We start from the raw sequence: 19195 nt of genomic DNA on the forward strand, positions 1-19195 counted from the left end.
GGGACTTGGGCGAACCGCCTGGCTGTCTCCGGCCCCGGATGAGGAAGTACGGGGAGGGGTGGGGGGGCGTACCATAGAGACGTAGAGGTGGCGGCGGCCGGAGCGCCCCTGGGCTCTCTGGACTCGGTACTCAGGTAGACTTTGCGGCGGCTGGGCTGCGGCTGCAGAGGCCCGGCCGGCGGGGCGAACGCGGGCCGCGGAGCAGGCCTCAGGGTAAGAGGCCGGGGGCGGGAAGGCTTGGGGCGCAGCCCCCCGCCCCACTCCACCCTAAGAGGACCATCTGCCGGGAGGTGCAGTTTGAGGGGGATCCCGGCCCCCACGCTCTCTGGGTGCCGAAGGGAACCGAGGCTATACTGCGGGCGGCGGAACGACCCGGGGAGAGGGAGGAGACCAGGCCCCCGTCGCGAGGGGGAAACGGCTTCACCGAGTCATGGCTCCGACGGGGGAGAGAGACTCCCCTTCAACCTCGATGCGGCAGGAGACCCCCAACTTCCTATGGGGAGAGCGACGCCCCTTGCCGTGGCGTAAGCTCTTCCTCGGCGCCAGTGCCTTTATCAGCGGAGCAAGCCCCGCTCCCGGGGTGCGAGCGAGAGGGCGGTTTTGAACTTATTTTAAGGAGGGTGTGCAATAACCCCCAAACAAGACCTTTTCGCCCAGTTTGGTCAGCGTGAGCCCCCCAGGCCAAGAGCGAGACTCAGCTTGCCGAAAAGCAGACAGAGGGGATCTCCCTTACCTGTGAAAGATAGACTTACCTGCCCTCCTTTATTTTTCACCTTCACCCCGAGATTCAGGGAGGAAGACCCCGAATTTACTTCGTGGTGTTAGAAGCCAGCCTTTCTCCCCTCCCCCAGCCCTGCCCACGGAGGCTCGGCGCCTCGCTCCTTTCCCCCGCGTCTCCTGGTGAGCAGGGAGCTCCTTTCGTTTGCACGATGGGCGTTGCGAGTGTGATAGTTGCAAGCCTGTGTCTCCCACTTCCCATCTTTGTGACCTTGAGTAATTGCTTAGCCTCTCTCACTCAGCCCATCTCTAATTTGGGTAGAATTGTCACAAAGGCTAAAGGAGAATTTGTGTAAGTGCTTAGTGCATAGTAGTAACCTTTTTGTCAGTTGTTGCTGTTACTGTTACTTAATTTGTTTTTCGAAGGAAACTAGTATCTTCTACAGAGAAATCGATATTTCCATGCATGTCTCCTCTCATCTACCCCCACCCCCAGCCCCCCAGCCCCACCCCCCATCGCAAGCATTCAACCCATCATTTCTCACAAGAAAGGAGGCTTTCCCCCCCTGGGGTGGAGAGAGGCACTTCTAATCCCCTTAGATCCTGCTCTACTCCCCCAATTAACAAAGAGGGCCTCAATTAGAATAATCAGGAAAATAGACTTCGCTTTTGGAAACGAGTCTGTATTCCAGGAGGTAGGGAGACCTGATACCAGAGGCCAGCCTTTTCTTTGTTCACAGAAGCCACCACTTCCTCACTGGTTAGAGATGTCCTCTCCCATTCCCTCTACTCGCTCTGGGGGCGAAAAAGCTTCTTTCTAGCTACGGGCCCCCCCTCCTCCAAAGAGGGAGATTCCAACCTGTTTCTCTTGCTCTCCCAAGAAAAATACCTTTGAGAGGACGACTCTTTCCTGCCATATATTTAGAGCGGCACAGATGGTTTCTTTTCCTTTGAAAAAGAAATTACAATCTTTTATGCAGAAGAACCTGTCAGTTAGAAATCAGGAGCATTTCCCTCCTTCACTCCCCATGTGGAGACAGGGATTCTTTTTCTGCATGCTAATAAAGGGAGGCAGTATTCGATGCGTTTGAGATTTCCTGCACACTCCATGTTGAAGAGTGGGGCCCTGTTTAGTATGTGGGCTTTCCTGCCCCACTTTCAGTTTATCTAGAGATCTGGTTAAAAGATTCTTCTTTCTCTGTTCCTCAAGAAGAGGCCCCTTCTCCTAACTCCCTCATGGAGGGATTGGCTATAGTGTCTGGATCTTTGGAAGAGAAAGCCCCTTTCTCAAGGTGAAAGGAGTGCTGTGAACTTCTGAGAGCCTGGTCATTATTGCATTGTCAGCGCCCAGTGTTATTAACTGTTCTTTTCGTTGAGAGCAGCCTCCTTTGCATTTGGAATTAAAGGGAGGAGAACCTTCAGACTCGATGATGGGGGCACATGGTTTTCTGTTCTGCTCTTTTCTTTGTTTGACTTTTTCCCCCTATTTTTTTTTTTTTTTTTTTTTTAGTGCTGCAAACTTTATACCCCCAGAACTTTTGTTTTGGGGAATGTTTGAACAACTAAAGTAAAAATTGCCACTTTGTCAGGTTTTTAGTATTATAAAATGTATTTTAATGAGAGTGAGAGATAAAATGTTATCTTTCACTGGTTGTGTCCCCCCCCCCCCCCTTGCTTTTGTTATTTGGTGGGATAGGAATTAACACTGCCAAGTTGCCCGAAGACACATTAAAAGCTTTCTATGTTTTTTGTATGTTAAGTGTTCTTAAATTACCTGTTTGCCCTTGAGTATGTGCAGTGAGGATTAGTCTGAGCTCTGTACCACCATTGTTGGTTTCTCTAGGTGTGCTTTGCTGAAACAGTGAAATAGAAAAGTTTTACTTAAGAGTCATGGGGTTTTTATGGGTGGCAGGACCTTTGAGATTATTCTGTTTAATTTGTTAATTTTACATGTGAAAAACTAGCCTAAGGAAGTTAGTGACACACTCCAGGCCAAGCAGCTAGTACACCGCATGACAGGATAGGGACCCTGGTCTCCCCACTGGAAAACCGGCATCTAGACTGCTCCCTGAACTGCTTCTGCATTTGAAACACAAAGATCTGGAGATGATTGTTCTCAGTTCAAAAGAATTTCTACTTTTATTGGAAGAATTGTACTGCGTGCTCCCTATAAATATCAGTCATTTTTTTCCTTAGGAAAAATCTCTTCTTTAAACAATCTAAGTCTTATTTGTGTTATGGTAAAGATGACAAGTCAATAGCAGCTGCTAAGAGTTGTTCGAGAATCTCTGGGTTATTTTTTTGCTTATACCTCAAACTAGATAATTATATGGTATCCTCACCCAATAGGTTGGTTATAAGTCATTAGTAAGGATTAAACCCTAGATCCTAACCTACATTTTATAAGCATGTGTTAGTCACTGTTTCCTCTTACTTGAAGTTCCCTGAACATTTAATGTAAAAACTTTTATGGTTGAGGCAGAGAGCTGACATTTGAGAAGATACTAATAAATTAAAGGGACAATACAGTTACAGTTATTTATTGCTACATATTTGGGTCCCGGGAAATAATGTTTAAAAAATTTCAACATATGTGATACATACTCATTGTAAAGAAGAGGAAAAAGCACAACATACAGTGAAGTTATCTGTGATTCCATCACCCATCACTGTTTCCATCGCCCATCATTCCACCACTGTTGGATTTATATTCTTTCAAACATTTCCTATGTGCACATACATTTTCCCTAAATGTATGGGGTCCTGGTGTTCATGCAGTTTGATAAAATATCTCAGGCACCTTGCTTTGTAGAGGTATATTTCTATACATTTTTAATTGCTCTGTTGCATTCAGGTACTTTGTTTTAAACAACCTGAAGGGTTAAACTTGGAGTTTTTTGCCTGCAATCTTGTGGCATTGCCAATAACTTAATAGATTGCAAAAGTTGAGAGAAGAGTTTGGTGGTGCAAGCTAGGGAGCTGAGAATAATTTTAAACTGCTACGATGGGCTTACACCTAAATATTACTCCACCTCTGAGGGTTCCAGCCAAGGCACCCAGCTGTTCTTGGTGACTCAACTGCAGATACTGCTGAGAAACTTGAGGACCCAGAATTGGGCTCGGAGCAAAGGAGGGAGTGTCTGTTTTGCTTCAACAGCCAATGTGCCTCATTGCTTTACAGGTTGAAAATTCTTAGAATTACGTCTCTGCCAAACGAGCATCAAGAGACGATAGCTTTGTGGTGTTTGGCTTTTGTATATTGGAAGTTATCTTTTGGGAATCAAAGCACTTAAAATTCTGTTTTAGCCAATGCAAGTTTACAGTATATATGGAGGCAGAGGAAAGCTAACGTGCTCTTTTCTCTGAGGAGTATTTTGAGCCAGTCTGTGTGATTATCAGTATTGCCTGTTTGTGATAAAGGTGTTTAGCAAATGTGTATTTTTGCATGAGCTTGTGTTCAGAACAAAATCTTGAGTTAGGACCGTGGGGATAGAAAGGAGTGTGATTTGCTAGAGACACTGCTGGATCTGAGTCCATAAAGGCAAGATATAAATGCTTGGGGGTTCGTGTCTGAGCTCTAGGATAGTGGGGATATCATTACTGAGAGGCAACAGGATCAAACATAAGCACGTAAGTTCACTGAGGGCCTCTCTCATTCCTGTTCCTCATAGCTGTTTGCATGTAGTAAGGCTCAATGATTTGTCGGGTTGAATGGGTTCTGTTTTATACACGTTAGTTTTTGTGGGGTGCCATCCTTGTGAGTAAAACTGGTCAGGAACTTGAAAAAAAGTTAGGGCTTAGGATAGGTTGCTCTTTTTTTTAATCAGCTTTATTAAGATATAATTTATATACCATACAATTCAAGAACTTAAATTGTACAATTCAGTGGTTTTTAGCATAGTCACATGCAGCCATCACTACAGTCAATTTTAAAATGTCGTTATTGATCCCAGAAGAAACTCTGTCCATTAGTAGCCACTCCTTGTTTCTCCACCTCTCCTAGCACTAAGCAACCACTAATCTACTTTCTGACTCTAGGTTTCCCTCCTCTGGACATTTCATATAAATGGGATCTCATGATATGTGGTCTTTTTATTTTCTGTGATGTTTTCAAGGTTTATCCATGTTGTATCATAAGTCAGTACTTTTTTTCTTTTTATAGTTGAGTAATATTCCATTATACAGATAGACCACATTTTGTTTATCCATTCATCGATTGATGGACATTTGAGGTGTTTCCACTTTTTTGCTCTTATGAATGGTGCTACTGTGAGCATTCCTGGAAGTTTTTGTGTGGATATATAACTAGGAGTGGACTTGCTGGGTCATGTGGTCCACCCTATGCTCAGAGGGACAGTTTTGAGTCATCTTCAGAGCAGAGAAGATAAGTTAAGGTGAAGTCATCAAAAAAGTGAAGCCTGAAAAGGGAAGTGTATCAAGGATTAAACTTTTGAGAACACCCCCACTTCAGTGGCACACAGGGAGAAGAGCTCTTGAGCAGAAGCAGGTGGACAGACCCACAGAGCTGATTTCCATCAACTGACCTGTCCTTTCACAGTGTCCCTTACTGCACTAATCTGGTCTTGATACTGCGTTGTGACAACCAAAAACTGGATTTTGTTGTTGAGAAGGAAAACTGAACCAAGTTAAAATTGAGCACCTCCTGCCTTTTGGGGGCCATCAAATAGCAATTCCGCTTTATCTCTGTTAACCCCCACGTGCACACACACAAAATGGCCTAAAGTCTAAAGTGCCCCCCGAAATATCCCGGAGCTAGAGGAGAAGGGGAAAGGCTGTAGCTCCAAAAGGATGCATTTCTCTGAGCACTGTGTGCTCTCACATGATTCTCGCCCTATGCTCTTTGCTTCTTTTTTGGATTCAGGTTTCTTCATCAGCCCTCCTGTGTGACGTAAACTTTATGGACGAGCAGCCTGAATTCCTACAAGTTCTAGTATTTAATTAAGCAGTGCAGTGTTACATCCTTTACCTTTGAGTAGGGTTCCTTGAAAATACTAAGGGCACGCAGTGGGTGAAGTCTGGATAAACCTGAATAAACCATCCATCGCAGTTTAGGAAACCAAGAGGAAGGCAGAAGGGCCCAGAATGAGAGGAGCTGTCAGCTGCCCTTCCTCAGCCCCCAGCTTCGGTCCAAACAGCACAGGAGAAAGGATGGGATCTTCTGTGCAAGGAGGAAAAATGGTCAACCCAGGAGTATTCAAAGTGGGTGCCTCTTCACTTAGAGCATGTGCCTTTGTACAGGTGACATCTGTGGGCTCCCCCAGATAATCAAGGTGAATGGAGCCAGGGACCAAGGGAACTGAGTTGTAAAGATTTACATGGTATGTTGGGAAGTCCCTCCTGCTCAGACATCTGGTTGTGGTCGGTGAAGAGAAGTTGAGATAGTTTAGTAGCCTGCACTGGATTTTACTGGTATGTAATACATTTATTTGGGGGGAAAGCTGGACATTAGGAAGTGGGAGTAGAAATTGGCTGGCTTTCTGGAACACTTTTCTATGTGCATTTTGGCCAAAAGGATTTGTCATTAATACCTTCAATAAATCCTTGTTATGAACTCTGAGTTGCCAAATACTTCTCATCTTCTCTCTCCTTGTTTAGGGTAGGGAGAGAAAACATCAAGAGTGAAAGCATGCAGTGTCTTATTTGGTTAATCAGTTTCCACCTTGGTCAGGTCAAAGTGGGTTTTGCGGAAACTGCACACATTATTAGTAGACTAAAATGGAAAACTTACCGACCAGGAAACCCTGGTTGTGAGTGTACCATTTCCTAGCTCTGTGTGTGTGTGTTTGTTTTGACTACTTTAATTATATAATATTAGAGCCTACTTAGATATAAATATTATTTCAGCAAATAAGCTGTATTTCCATCACCCAATGCAGGAAATTAAACATTCCCATTTCAAATGAAATCCCCTGAGTATCCCCCTCCTTCCTCTCAGATAACCAAGTAATATTTTAGGCAGGTCATTTTTAACCTCTTCAGGTGTGATTTTAAAATCTATAGTGGGAAGATGATAGCTGCCCTACTTAGCTCACAGAATTATTGTGAGAATCAAATGAGTGGTGTCTGTGAAGGCACTTAGAAAATCTCAAGATGCTAAATAAAAGTCAGGAAGGATTCTCCTGAAGACCTTGTTTAGTGTCTTGTGCCAGCCTAGGTAGATATAGCTCAAGTGTTTGATAAGAGTGAAGGAATGGAATTCCATTTTCTCTATATCTTCTTTCAGAAAGTATCTTAATGAAGAAAAGCCAGTGAATCAAATTCTTCAGAGTCCCTTGGTATATATTTATTCAGCAAATATTTACTGAGTACCTACTGTGTGTCAAGTACCTATTCCAGGGAGTGGGGATACAGCATTGAACAAAACTAGCAAGGTTCATGCCCTGAAAACAAGTAGAAAACTGTTTTGATCTTTTAATTTATATCAGGTCTATCCCTTGGATGCTTGGACATGTATTCTCATCAGCATTTGCTGGCTCTCCAGATAAATTGAGAATTGTTCATAAAGCAGTATTTGAATTGAAATTAGACAGATGTCTATTAAAAGTTTCAGGAATTTATTTTTCCACAAATTCAATCTACTGAGGACAATTTCTTGGTGCCAGATAATGCTGGCATTTGAGGTATAATTTATTGTCCTTATTTTCATCAGTTTGAGCTGCGACAGCTTTCTTCTACCCTGCAAAGTTTTAAACTTTTATCCCTTCCTTTGATTTGTGTCAGGGTGAACCGTTTGATGTAAGACTTGACTCCATAATCTACATCTGCCCTAATGCTGTCATCCGGAGTAGAGACTCAGCCAGTTCCACTTGATTCCTCCATGTCTGCCGTGGTACAGGAATTATACTCTGAACTCCCAGTAAGTGTCTCCAAAGAGCTTCATGCTGACCCTGAGCCGAGTGTGATTCCAGATGTAAAACCTGGAGCCTCAAGCTCTCTCATAAGTCAGAGTAGGGCAGCGCCCTTGGAGCTGCAGAGGACTCATGCGGAAATTTGTGAAGAAACCTCTAAGACCTTGGATCATGGGGGAGAGCCTGGGCGGTGTGGGCTGGTGGACCCCACAGCAGGAGGTTCTGTGGCTTCTGGGATTTTGGATAGGGAAGAGAAAACCAAGAGCATGGAGCTAAAGGTCTTCAGAGATCGAGGGGACCAGGTGGAAATTGTAAGAGAACCCTGTGAGGGAGCGAAGGAAGACCCATGTCAACATTCTGCAGCCGCTGAAGAAAAGATCAGCCCAAGGCAGGTAAGAAACGATATCTTGAATCAGATGAGTTGAACGTGAATGACAGTTTTCCGGAGCAACACTCCGCATGATAAAGGACAGATGCTGACAGGTAGCTTATGATTTATTATTGAACCATTTCCAGAATGTTGATTTTGGTGGTAACTTTTTTTCGATGACCTTTTAAAACATGTGCATCACATTAGACCCTTGAAGAGAGGAAGTGTTTATTTAATGAAAAACTGTCACTTCTCTGAAGCAGCTCCTGTATGTGCAATACTGAGTTTCTCTGTGATAGTCATATGGTATTTCTGCATCTGATGTTAAGAAATGATGTGTACTTTTCCCTTAAGTTTGGGTAGTGTCATGATTAGTGATAGTATCATGGAGTAAGATGTCACAGAAATATTTTTGAGGGAGGCTGTTGATTCTGGTAGGGCTTCATAGGATGGATACCCTAGAAGGATCACCATATTTTTGGAGTCCTTAGCTTTGCAAAAACTTGACTTTTATTTTTTTGTACATCAGAGGTGATGGTCTCCAGAGGACTGACCCATGCTAACCCACTTCATGAGAGGCTGAAGTATAAATCAGAAAGCCAGTTCTTTAATACACAGTGAAAAGCGGAATCATTACTTGGTAGGAAATGGGAAATCAAATCTCTCTTGATGAGTTTGAACTTAGAGTAAGAGGGGTTAGTTGAGTTAGATTAATGGTTAGTGAGCTGTGATGGACCCTAATTCTTAAAGAAATATACCTGCCAAGTGGACTAGAAAACTTACTTTTTCCCCTTGATGGGGAGTTAAAAAACTTTTTCAGTAAAGGGCCATATAGTAAAGACATATTTTAAGCTTTGTAGGACAGATTGTATCTGTCAAAACTACTCAGCGCTGCCATTGTAGAGTTGTAAAGTGAAAGCAAGCATAGACAATATGTAAGTGGATGAGTGTGGCTATATAAATAAAACTTTGGTTATAAGCACAGGCACTGGCCTGCAGGCTGTAGTTTGCCAACCCTTGCTCTAGACCAGTGATTTCCAACCAGTATGCCGTAGACTGTCAAATAAAAAAATGACAACAGCCAACACAGCAGTAGCCATCCAGTATGAATGAATCACAATTATATCTTTTTTTTGGTCAGATCAGCAAAAAATATATTTTTTTGGTGTGCCGCAGAATTTTAGCAATTAGTTTATGTGTGCCCTGAGATGAAAAAGGTTGAAAATTGCTGCTCTAAACCCAGTAATAAATTTATATTCTCTGGATTTCCATTCTCCACCTGATAAATTCATCATTTCTTTACACAGGTTACAGAGCAGTTGATTGTAGTAGGCTGCATATGTTGACCATAATTAGGAATGGATAAATTATTAAGTAACAGTTGAATGTAATAATGAGGTTTTATGCAGTAATGATCTACTCTTAACATTATAGTTAAATGAGTGAGGTAATAGATTCAGGATCTAAAGGTTCCTTCTTGATATGGTGGGCTGAGTCTAACAAGATGAAAGTTTAATGTAATGTTCGATATAAAATAAACTGTGCATGTATAAATTGTGAAGTATAATAATGAATACAACATACATACATCTATGTATATATGTAGGTACCACCCAACCTGAGAACTGGAAGATTACTGTCTCTCTCTGTTCCTTTTTAAAACCATCGCTTTTCTCTCTTCCAATTCCACCATAGGTAAATATATACTATGATTAATAGATATAAATGTAAGATTTTGTACTCAGTTCCATAAACTGATTTCCACAAGTGAACAAAAGTGGTATTTTTGGAGAAACAGAAGACTACAGGTGTTAGCTGGTCACTTAGAATTAACTTTGTGGTATGGCTGCCAAGGAAAGCCAATTTGCTCTTAATATACATTAACAGAAATGTGCTTCCTGGACTGAGGGGTGGTAGTTGTGCTCTGTTTAGCCAATAGCTAGAGTATCATACTTACAGTCCCCTGTCCCCACAGCACTCAGGTGAGCTCAAGATGTCCCCAGGGCTGGGTGGGTGTGGGGTGAGAGGGGAAGCAACAATGTGCCAGTGTTGGGGTTCCTGGCCAAAGGATCCTGTCCTCTCCTCATGCCGAGCCTGGTGTCATATGTGGAAGGAGTATGGAAAACCAGGAATGTATTCCTGGATAAAAAGTCACACTAATGACACAACCTGAAAACACACCATTGGAGGCCAAGTTGCTGGGCATGTCTTCCTATGAAAAAAGACTCTAGAGAAGCCTTCAAGAATTTGGAGGCTGTCAAGCAGAACTGGCTCTGTTGGACACAGGCTCAGTGGAAGACATGGCAGTGATAGCTCCTAGTCATTCTCAGGTCACAGGACCCTTTGGAAATCTGAAGGAATGCTGCAGACCTCTCAGAAAAATCAGATATAACATTTCAGAAGGTTTACAGAGTCCTGACATCTTGGACCTTAAGATAAGAACTCTTGCTAGATTGGCAAATACCACAAACATAGTCAAAAGACACTGACAAATTGGGAGAACATTTTTGCAATGTATATCATAGATAAAGGGCTTATATCTTTAATATATAAAGAACTCCTTGAGAAATGAAAAACTCAATAGAAAAATGGAGGAAAGACTTGGATAATTCACTGTGTGTGTGTGTGGTATTTAAACACATGAAGAGATGGTTAAGCCCACTCATAGAGACGTGATACCAGTTTTTACCTATGAGAATGGTGAAAATAAAAAATTATGACAACATATCTAGTTGGCAACACTGAGGAAAAGAACTAGGTGCCTATTGTGGGAAACAGGAGGGGAGGGGAAAGGGGGAGAGGAATGGACGGTGTCTGAGAACCACGGTGGGAGGGACAGCTGCACAGGCCAACTGAGCAATGAAAGAGCGTATTCAGCTCCAAACGCTGCGTTGTGGAGGAGAGAGATGGAAAACTTGCCTGCGAAGATTACCAGCCAGAATGTGGAAAAGATGGGTCTGATTTAAGAATAGGATATAAGGAGGAAAAAAAGAGTAAGATATAAAGAGATGACATGTGACACCCCAAACAGGTGATTTACCATGAAAACTATATTGTCCTTGGTGGGGGCTTTTTATTTTGTTTGCTTGCTTGCGTGTTTCTCTTGGTGATTAGATATAAGCTGTAGGGTGTTTAAATTTTTATATATTTTGCTTTTCCCCCCTCATAGTGGTATGTATGCCTGGGTTGAATATGTTGTAATAGCTTTGGTTCCAGGATATAGTACTTTAATCGTGCTCAGTACAGACACAGAAAAAGTTCTGAATTGTCTGTTAGCTGTAACATAAAGGCTTGGTTTACATTTTTTTACAGATCTTTGAAGGTGTATCTGGAAGGGATATCAAGTAAGGAAACGCAATGGCTGTTGATCACTTGAAGCATGTTATGCTTTTGGAGAAACTTGTTTTTTTAATTGCATATTCATAAGAGACCTAATCTTTTGCAATTTTTATGACTTTACTTAAATGAGAGGCTGTTGGACTAGATGCCCATTAAGCTTATTTCTCACCCTAAAAGTCTGTGATCCTAAGGGAAATTTGCAGTAGTGTGAAGGAGCTTACTATTTGATTAAAAGGAAATCTTGTTGGAAAGAATTCATTTTCAGTAATTCGAAGGCAAAAAAATCTGAACTTCACACTCTCAGTAGTACACTTGGTGGCCATAAGCTGTTCTCCAGGTCTGCCAGGGCACTGTTGTCCCCACAGTGATGGTTGGCCCATGGTTCTTCTCATCTCATGTGGTTAAAAGTGTGTGACAAAAAAGTGACCAAAGCACCAGTGGCATACTGCTGAGGCTTAAGACAGACTTTCTCCTAATCATTTTAGCAGTTTTCTTAGATTATTCATTGTAGGGGGATGTTATTAAATATCTTACCTAGCTAACATGATCAGTGCCTTATATAAAATCAGTTGTTCCTCTGAATTGAGATACATGGAGAAAAACTCCTTTTTATTAAGCTCTGTAAAGATGTTTTAAAGTTACCATTCTACAGCTGTTCTTTTCTAAAGATGCAAATGTAGGGAAGTGAAGGATCCATCTAGAAATACAAAAGTTTCTTTATTTTCAGTGCTCTTTTCTATGAACGTAATCCTGGCGATTTCCACAAATGTCAGGAAGTTGGAAGTGTCTCATTTGCTCTGTATTGTGGACCCACTGTTGCATAGTTCAGTATATAGGCAGCGCCATCTGAAGATGGGTCATTATCACTGCCCTTCCATCTTCCTCTGTCTCCAGCTCAGGAAGCTCAGGTTTGAGAGCTCAGCAGGGTCTGGCTACAAGTGGGTCTAACAGTTCAGAGATACATCAGGCCTTTGAGGAGCTTCTGAATACCCTGCTTATAAAAGCTGAAAGCCTGATGTATATTCATTTCTCTCCTTAAGTATGTGTGTGTGTGCTTCCTGCTCTCAGCTAGCCTCATAGGAATGAATAAGAGAATTGCATTTCCCCCCCAGGACATACAGCCAGTTTTTAATGGGAAATAACATTACAGATGAACAAGACCCTCCTAAAATCTGCCAAAACTTGGGAGAAGTACCAAAAGCTGATGCTGATTCCAAAACAGTGGGCAGGGGGATGATGTGTTGGAAGGGCAAGGCAAAGAATGTGTTTGTTGTCGATTTGAAAAACAAATTGCAGCCCGGCCAATGTGGCCCAGTGGCTCCCATGAACCAGGACATCACGGTTTGATTCCCAGTCAGGGCACATGCCTGGGTTTCGGCTCAGTCGCAGTAGGGGGCATGCAGGAGGCAGCTGATCAATGATGTTTCTCTCATCAATGTTTCTATTCCCCTCCTTTCCTCTCTCTCTAAAAATCAATAAAAACATATTTTTTTTAAATTGTAGCAATGATTTCACTATCTGTAGATTTAGATGAATGTTATGTGAGTCTTGTGCTTACCAGTTAGATCACTGTGAAATTTTTTTATTTTATTTTTATTCTTAGGGCAGGGAAAAAGAAATGACCCAGATGGAGTTGAGTGTGAGCAGCCGTCTTTGGTCTATCAGAGTCTCCTAGCTGGTAAATCTGATAGAACCCTTACCTTATGGGGCTCCAAGCCATTTGCTGCCACACTGTGCACATTCTGCCACTGCCCCTTCCCAGTTTTCTGAATTCCTTCTGTAGGAGGAAACTGGTTGCTATTGATAGTGCTTTCCCTTACCCCTCCTCCTGTGAAGGGGGATGAAAAGAAAAAAATAGCCCTTCTACAAAGTTTTGGAAGAAACTTTGGAGAAGAAAATTGAGTATGTATCTAGAATTGTTAGGGACTGAGATACATAGAATTTCCTGATATTTTCCTTTCAAATGAAATTAAGATTACATTGCAGCAATTTGTTTCTTGATTCAGAAGGTATTTATAGGGTTTTGTATGAATCTGCAGGCCAACATTTTAAACCTGTTGTCCTGATCTTGGGAAACTAGCCTTTTCAAGCTCAAATTCTAGAGAAGTGGAAGTTTTTATTGATTATACTTATTTAAATTTGAGGTTTCCTTCAGTTCCCAATCTTTGTGACTGCTAGTGAATTTCCGGAGTCATAAAGAAGTCTCTCTGAGGATAATGTGCATTCATGAACTCAGGTATCTCTGAGTCCTTCCTGACTTCTGATCTTCTTGCAGGAGGACCTTCCAATGCCATCGCACAAAGAACTGTTATGCACAGACCTCCCTGAGGATTGTCTGAGGAGCAAAGGTATTTATTTCTCTAAAATTGTTTCTTTTCCACTTTTTACACACACTGTTTTAGTTCACAGTTTCCATTTTGCATTGGGGATGTACGGATTATATGCCCTTGCAAAATGGACTTAACTATAAAAGTTCTTGATGTTGCCCATGGATGTACTTGAAGACCCCTAGTATTATGGAACAGTGCCTTATATTTGACAGTAGTTTGCTTCCTACTTTTCCTATAATGATTCTCTCTTGACAGTGTGTTGAACCTTAATTGCTGATGTATAATCTTCTATTTGAATTTATTAAAGGGACCTGCCTGTTTGGAAGGGTTGATGTAGACAGGGGAGAAACCCACCCAGTACAGCTCAGCACTGTGGCAGCTCATCTGTCCGCGTTCTCCCGGGCAGGGAGGGAGAAGGTGTTCACTCCAAGTTATCTTGAGGGTTTTCAAAGCCATTTCCTTTGTTGCCTCATTTTGCTCCTCAAAGCAATGGTTGGACATAGGCATCTGAGGTACTACCTTAGTTTGCTTGCTTGCGTGCTTGCTTGCTTGATGAAGGAGCTGAGGCCCAAAAGAGTGCTGAGCCAGGATTCTTCTTTCCCTGCCCCAGGCTCAACATAATCTTTGGTAACTTCAGAGAGAGGACTACATGTATATAGCATATAGTTAAGGTTAATAATATAGAATAATCAGAACTGCAAAAAAGATGAAAGTACAGCAAATATGTTTAATTGTATGACCTTGTTATAATGTCAGATTTGACTCTCTGCTTCTTGGCAGCCTGGACAGGAAAGGAAGTACAAATCAACCTTATGAGGAAAGACACTTGCCCCAATTTATCGCTCTGCTTCCTGCTGCTGGACATTTTCTCTGGGCTCAAAGGCTCAGCTGTCCAATATAGATTAAAGCTCTGAAGATGAGAAATGTCGCTTCGTGCATAAGTTTCACCCAGTTCTCAGGGCCTTACAAGGGATACATTTAGTGCCACCATCCCTTCTGCCCACAAGATCTTTTTAGTGGGGCTCCAGTATCGCTGTATTGAGTCTTTGGTGTGTGGCTGTATTTTCACCCACAGCTTAAGCACACATTTACTGTGTGTTAATTTACACTTTCATTTAACAACTGAACTAGCCTTTTAAACAGGAAAACCTTAGTTATTTTCTACGAGGGAATCTACCTTCTCAGACTTACCCGGTTACTCTCTCCTAAAGTGCTCGTCCACATTGAGCCATGGGTAAGATGAGCTCTTCTGAAAAGTATCCTCAGATAAACTACTTGTGGCACTTTTCCCCCTGCCCTAATACCATTCCTCATTAATGACTAAACTGGTAAAATGAATTCTTTTCCTCCCCCAAAGCCACATGCAGGGTTCTCAGTTTGAGATGGGGGTTTTACTAGAGTTTTTAGCAGCAATGACCTAGTGCCTGACTATGATATGTTCTTCCATTCACTCCTCCAAGAACCTTCCAAGGTGTTCCTGCATTATATATGAGGAAATAAGTTTTGCTGTACAGTGTCCCTGCCAGTCATAGCAAGGCAGAAAGGAGGTTCTATGAAGGCAGGTCTGTGGAAGAATTGAGCCCTTGGGAGCACACAAGCAGGACACATGGCCACCATGAATCTGAATTAAACAGATGCACATGCTCTACTGCAGTATAACCAGCATTTCAGCTTGCTTTGCCAAGGTCAAGATCAAGCATCTGCCTACCAGCTTATCATTTACTAATGAAATGAGAAGTAAATCGTGTTTCTTAGACATATAGTTGTATACTCTCTAGGGACCCCAGTTGCCAAAATTTTCACTCTGCCCCAGAGTATAGCTGCTAGTCCTGAGCATATTAAAGTTTTCCTAATGAAAATCTAATATGCCCTTGCTACCTTTAAGTGTCTGCACTGTTGAGCACTGTACAAATTACTTTACTAGTTTCATTTATATTAAGTTTGATTATTCTGAAGGGGCATCTTGAACGTCGGTGTTCTGTGGTAATTTATAAATTTGCTGAGGAATGAATTTGGATTCTTGCACTAAGTTGTTTAGTAAGTGAACCTAGGCTACTACACTCTCCCTTTGGTGCATTGTATTTCCTTCTCTATAAATATGACCCCTTCACAGTACTCCCAAGTTAGCATGATATTCCAGAATTTTGAGGTTCTTTACAGTCCTGTGTCTGCTGTGGCTCATTTAGGTGAAATGAGAACAAGCTTAATCCTTTAAAAGGACTTTTGTGTTAACCAAAATGAGTCTTTCATTGGTAGGATGCTATTTTGTATTTCATTCCTTATTTCATTGCTGCTGGAAAGACCCGAGAGAAGCGGACAGAGGGGAGCAGTGATGGGTATTGTTTGAGGGGCCATTTCACAAAGCAAGTGTGTCTTCCTGTTAGGCACTGATTGGCGTGTCTCCCTTTCTGCTACTTGGAGTTTTACTGTAGCTATTTTACCATGGTTTTCTGTTTAATATTTTACAAAACTGATATTACCAACTATTATTGTGTTTTCAGAGAATTTCTTGTAACTGGGCTTCTTTGGGAAGGTTGTATGTAGAAGAAAGGTGAATGGGCACCAGGAATAAAACCAAAATTAGTTCCTAAATAAAACCAAAATTAGTCATTGAACCTAGGCTACTACACTCTCCCCTTAGTGCATTGTGGTAATTACTGTGGGACTTAATTCCCACAGTACCAGTCTCCCTTGAGACTTACTTGGGAATTCTGAAATAGGAGGTCACCAGAAATTGGAATAGCATTATGGGAATACATTTTGATGCAAGGTGAAAGCAGTCAAGGAGGGGAAAATTACTTTATGTAATTCTGGGAACTAGATAGTTTAAGTTATTTAAAATAATTAAAAGTTGAAAAAAAATGTTAAAGATCTCTATTTCTGCTCTGCGAATAAATTAAACATCATAGTAGATAGAAGGAACCTATCAATAAAGCCCTTATGCCTTAGAGTTTATTGATTTGTTCTTATACATTGGAATGAGTATTTCCTGCTTTGTATTCCCTGTTTATGTCATTATCTTCCTATAATTTATACTTTGGGGGATGGAAAGTTGAAAAATATTCAGTACTATGTAGATCCGTTTAATGGACAACATGGAAGAAGTCTAGACATTTGGGGAACTGATCTGTGTTTTGTTTTTGTTTTTTTACTTAAGTATAACTTACCTACAATAAAATTTACCCTTTTTTGTGTGCATACAGTTCTGTGGGTTTTTACAAACATACAGTTGCGTAACTACCATCACAATCAAGATATAGATTATTTCTGTCAGCCCAGCATTGAACATCACTGACTCCTTTTATATAGATAGTCCCTCTTGCCAACTCCAGCCCCTATAGAAACCAGTGATCTGTTTTCTGTCCCTGACTGCGAATCAAACCCCGATTGCCTGGATCCCAGGTCCACGCTCAACGGCTGAGCCACGCCCGGGCGGGCTATTTTTAAATTAGGTTTTTTTTGGTCTTTTTTCTTGTTGAGTTGTAAGGATTCTTTATATATTCTAAATATAGATCCTTTATCAAATAGGTGATTAGCATATATATTCTCCCAGTCAGTGGGTTGTCTTTTCACTTCTTGATGTTGTCCTTTAAAGCACAAAAGATTTTAATTTTTGTTTGTTGTTAAATATTTTTTATTAATTTTTTGAGAGAGAGCAAAACATGCATGTGGGAGCGGAATATCAATCAGCTGCCTCCTGCACCCCCCTGACTGGGGACCGAACCCACAACCCAGGCAACTGCCCTGACCAGGAATCAACCAGCAACCTTGTGGTGCATGGGACGATGCTCGACCAACTGAGCCACAATGGCCAGGGCCAAAAGGTTTTAGGTTTTTTTTAATTTATCTTTCTTGTTGAAAGTATTACAGATATCTTCTTTTCCCCCCCCATTGATCCCCTCCACCCTGAATCTGCCCTCCTCACCTTCCCCCGGGTCTTCACCACACTGTCTGTGTCCATGGGTTATCCATATATGCATATAAGTTCTCTGACTAATCTCTCCCCACCCAGTTCCCCGCACCTGCCTTCCTGCTGAGATTCATCAGTCGGTTCCATGCTTCTATGTCTCTGGATCTGTTTTGTTCCTCAGTCTATTTTGTTTATTAGATTCCACATATGAGTGACATCATATAAAACTGAATCAGGAAGAATCAGAAAACCTAATGAAGTCCAGCTTATCAGTTTTCTTTTTTCTCACTTGTACTTTTAGTATCTTAGCTAAGAAATAATTACCTAACCCAAGGTTGTGAAGGTTTACTCTTGTGTTTTCTTCTAAGAGTTGTTATTTCAGCTCTTACATTTGGGTTTTCGTATGACGTGAGCTAGGGACTGAATTTTTTCTTTCTAATGTGGATATCCAGCTGTCTCAGCACCATTTGTTGAAAAGTATCCCTCTTGGTTCCTTTGTCAAAGGGACTATAAATGTTAGTTATTTCTGGAGTCTCAGTTCTCCTCCTTTCATCTTATGTCTATCCTGTGCCAGTGCTACACTGTCTTGATTATTGTAGCTTTGTAATGTTTTGGAACCAGGAACTATGAGTCTGCCACTTTTGTTCTTTTTCAAGATTCTTTTGGTTATTATGTGTCCCTTGCATTCTCATGAGTTTTAGGATCAGTTTGTCAATTTCTGCAAACATAAGCACTTTTTAAATGTTATTATAAAACTACAAGTCTAGGATCTTCAGCTGAGGTCATGAAACTCCTGCAATTCTGAAATGGGCCCATACTTCACGGGATACGTTTCACCCTCCAGTATACCTCGTACTTTAAGATGTGTGTGTCACATTTTTTTTATCCATTTATATACTTAGGTTGTTTCCATGTCTTGCCCACTGTAATTAATGCTTAACAACTTCCCTAATCTTGTAATTCTTCATTTAGCCAAATCTATTATTTACCTGCCATGTGTCAAGGTCAGTGTCAGGTACTGAATCCATGACAATCATTAGCATCAGGTTTCTTCCCTCAAGTAGCTCCAGTGTTATGGAGGTGATATATTAAACAAATAGTTGAGAAACAGTATTATAGAGGTTTTTGATAGAGATGTTGTGCAAGGGAGTGGGGATCCAAGGAGTGGCTAACACTAACCGAGCATGGGCTCTGTCTGACACTTCTAATAGCTTTATATATGTTAACTCATCTAATCTTTACTAGTCCTGTGACATAAGTACCATCTTTCTCCACAGCCTTTTGAAAGCTTTCTATAAACATGAAATTGTCCCCAAACTCTCCTTTAAAGTTCAAAAGTGGGCAGAGTATCATTTTGCTTTCCAGCTGTACACAAAGCATCTCCCCACCCAATCTGCCACACCACCTGGGAGATGGCTGCCCCGTGTCCTCCCCAAGACTCTTGACTAAGTGAAGAAGGCGTTCTTTCAGCAGGTAGGGGCTTTGAGGGAGAGTTTGCCTTGATTGTCTTGCGCAGTAAACAGTTTGGAGATGGATGAAGAGTTTTAGCATTTACCTAATCAGATGCAATGTGGAATATAGGTAGGGTGGTGCAGAACAGAGTAGAAAGGCCCAGAATATGCATGAATGATTTGATGAACGCTATAGCATTCAGTGGAGA

At 41.6% G+C, this 19195-nt stretch overlaps 1 protein-coding gene across 4 annotated transcripts in view; it reads left to right on the forward strand.

The window, feature by feature from the left end:
• Positions 1-19195, forward strand: part of PRR14L (proline rich 14 like) — a 41352-nt gene that overhangs the window by 2161 nt on the left and 19996 nt on the right. Inside the window, exons 1-3 of one of the 4 annotated variants that reach the window (XM_016198525.2) lie at positions 112-213; positions 7459-7978; positions 13571-13643. In XM_016198525.2, coding sequence (XP_016054011.2) covers positions 7508-7978; positions 13571-13643 — 544 coding nt within the window. In that variant the 5' untranslated portion in view covers positions 112-213; positions 7459-7507. Of the gene's footprint in view, positions 1-111; positions 214-7458; positions 7979-12733; positions 13644-16221; positions 19009-19195 lie in introns of those variants that run through there. The other 3 variants (XM_016198527.2, XM_016198530.2, XM_016198531.2) reach the window with 3 other exon arrangements.

The sequence above is a fragment of the Miniopterus natalensis genome, chromosome 20 (genome assembly GCF_054644295.1).
Source record: "Miniopterus natalensis isolate mMinNat1 chromosome 20, mMinNat1.hap1, whole genome shotgun sequence".
In the NCBI taxonomy this organism is placed as follows: Eukaryota; Metazoa; Chordata; class Mammalia; order Chiroptera; family Miniopteridae; genus Miniopterus; species Miniopterus natalensis.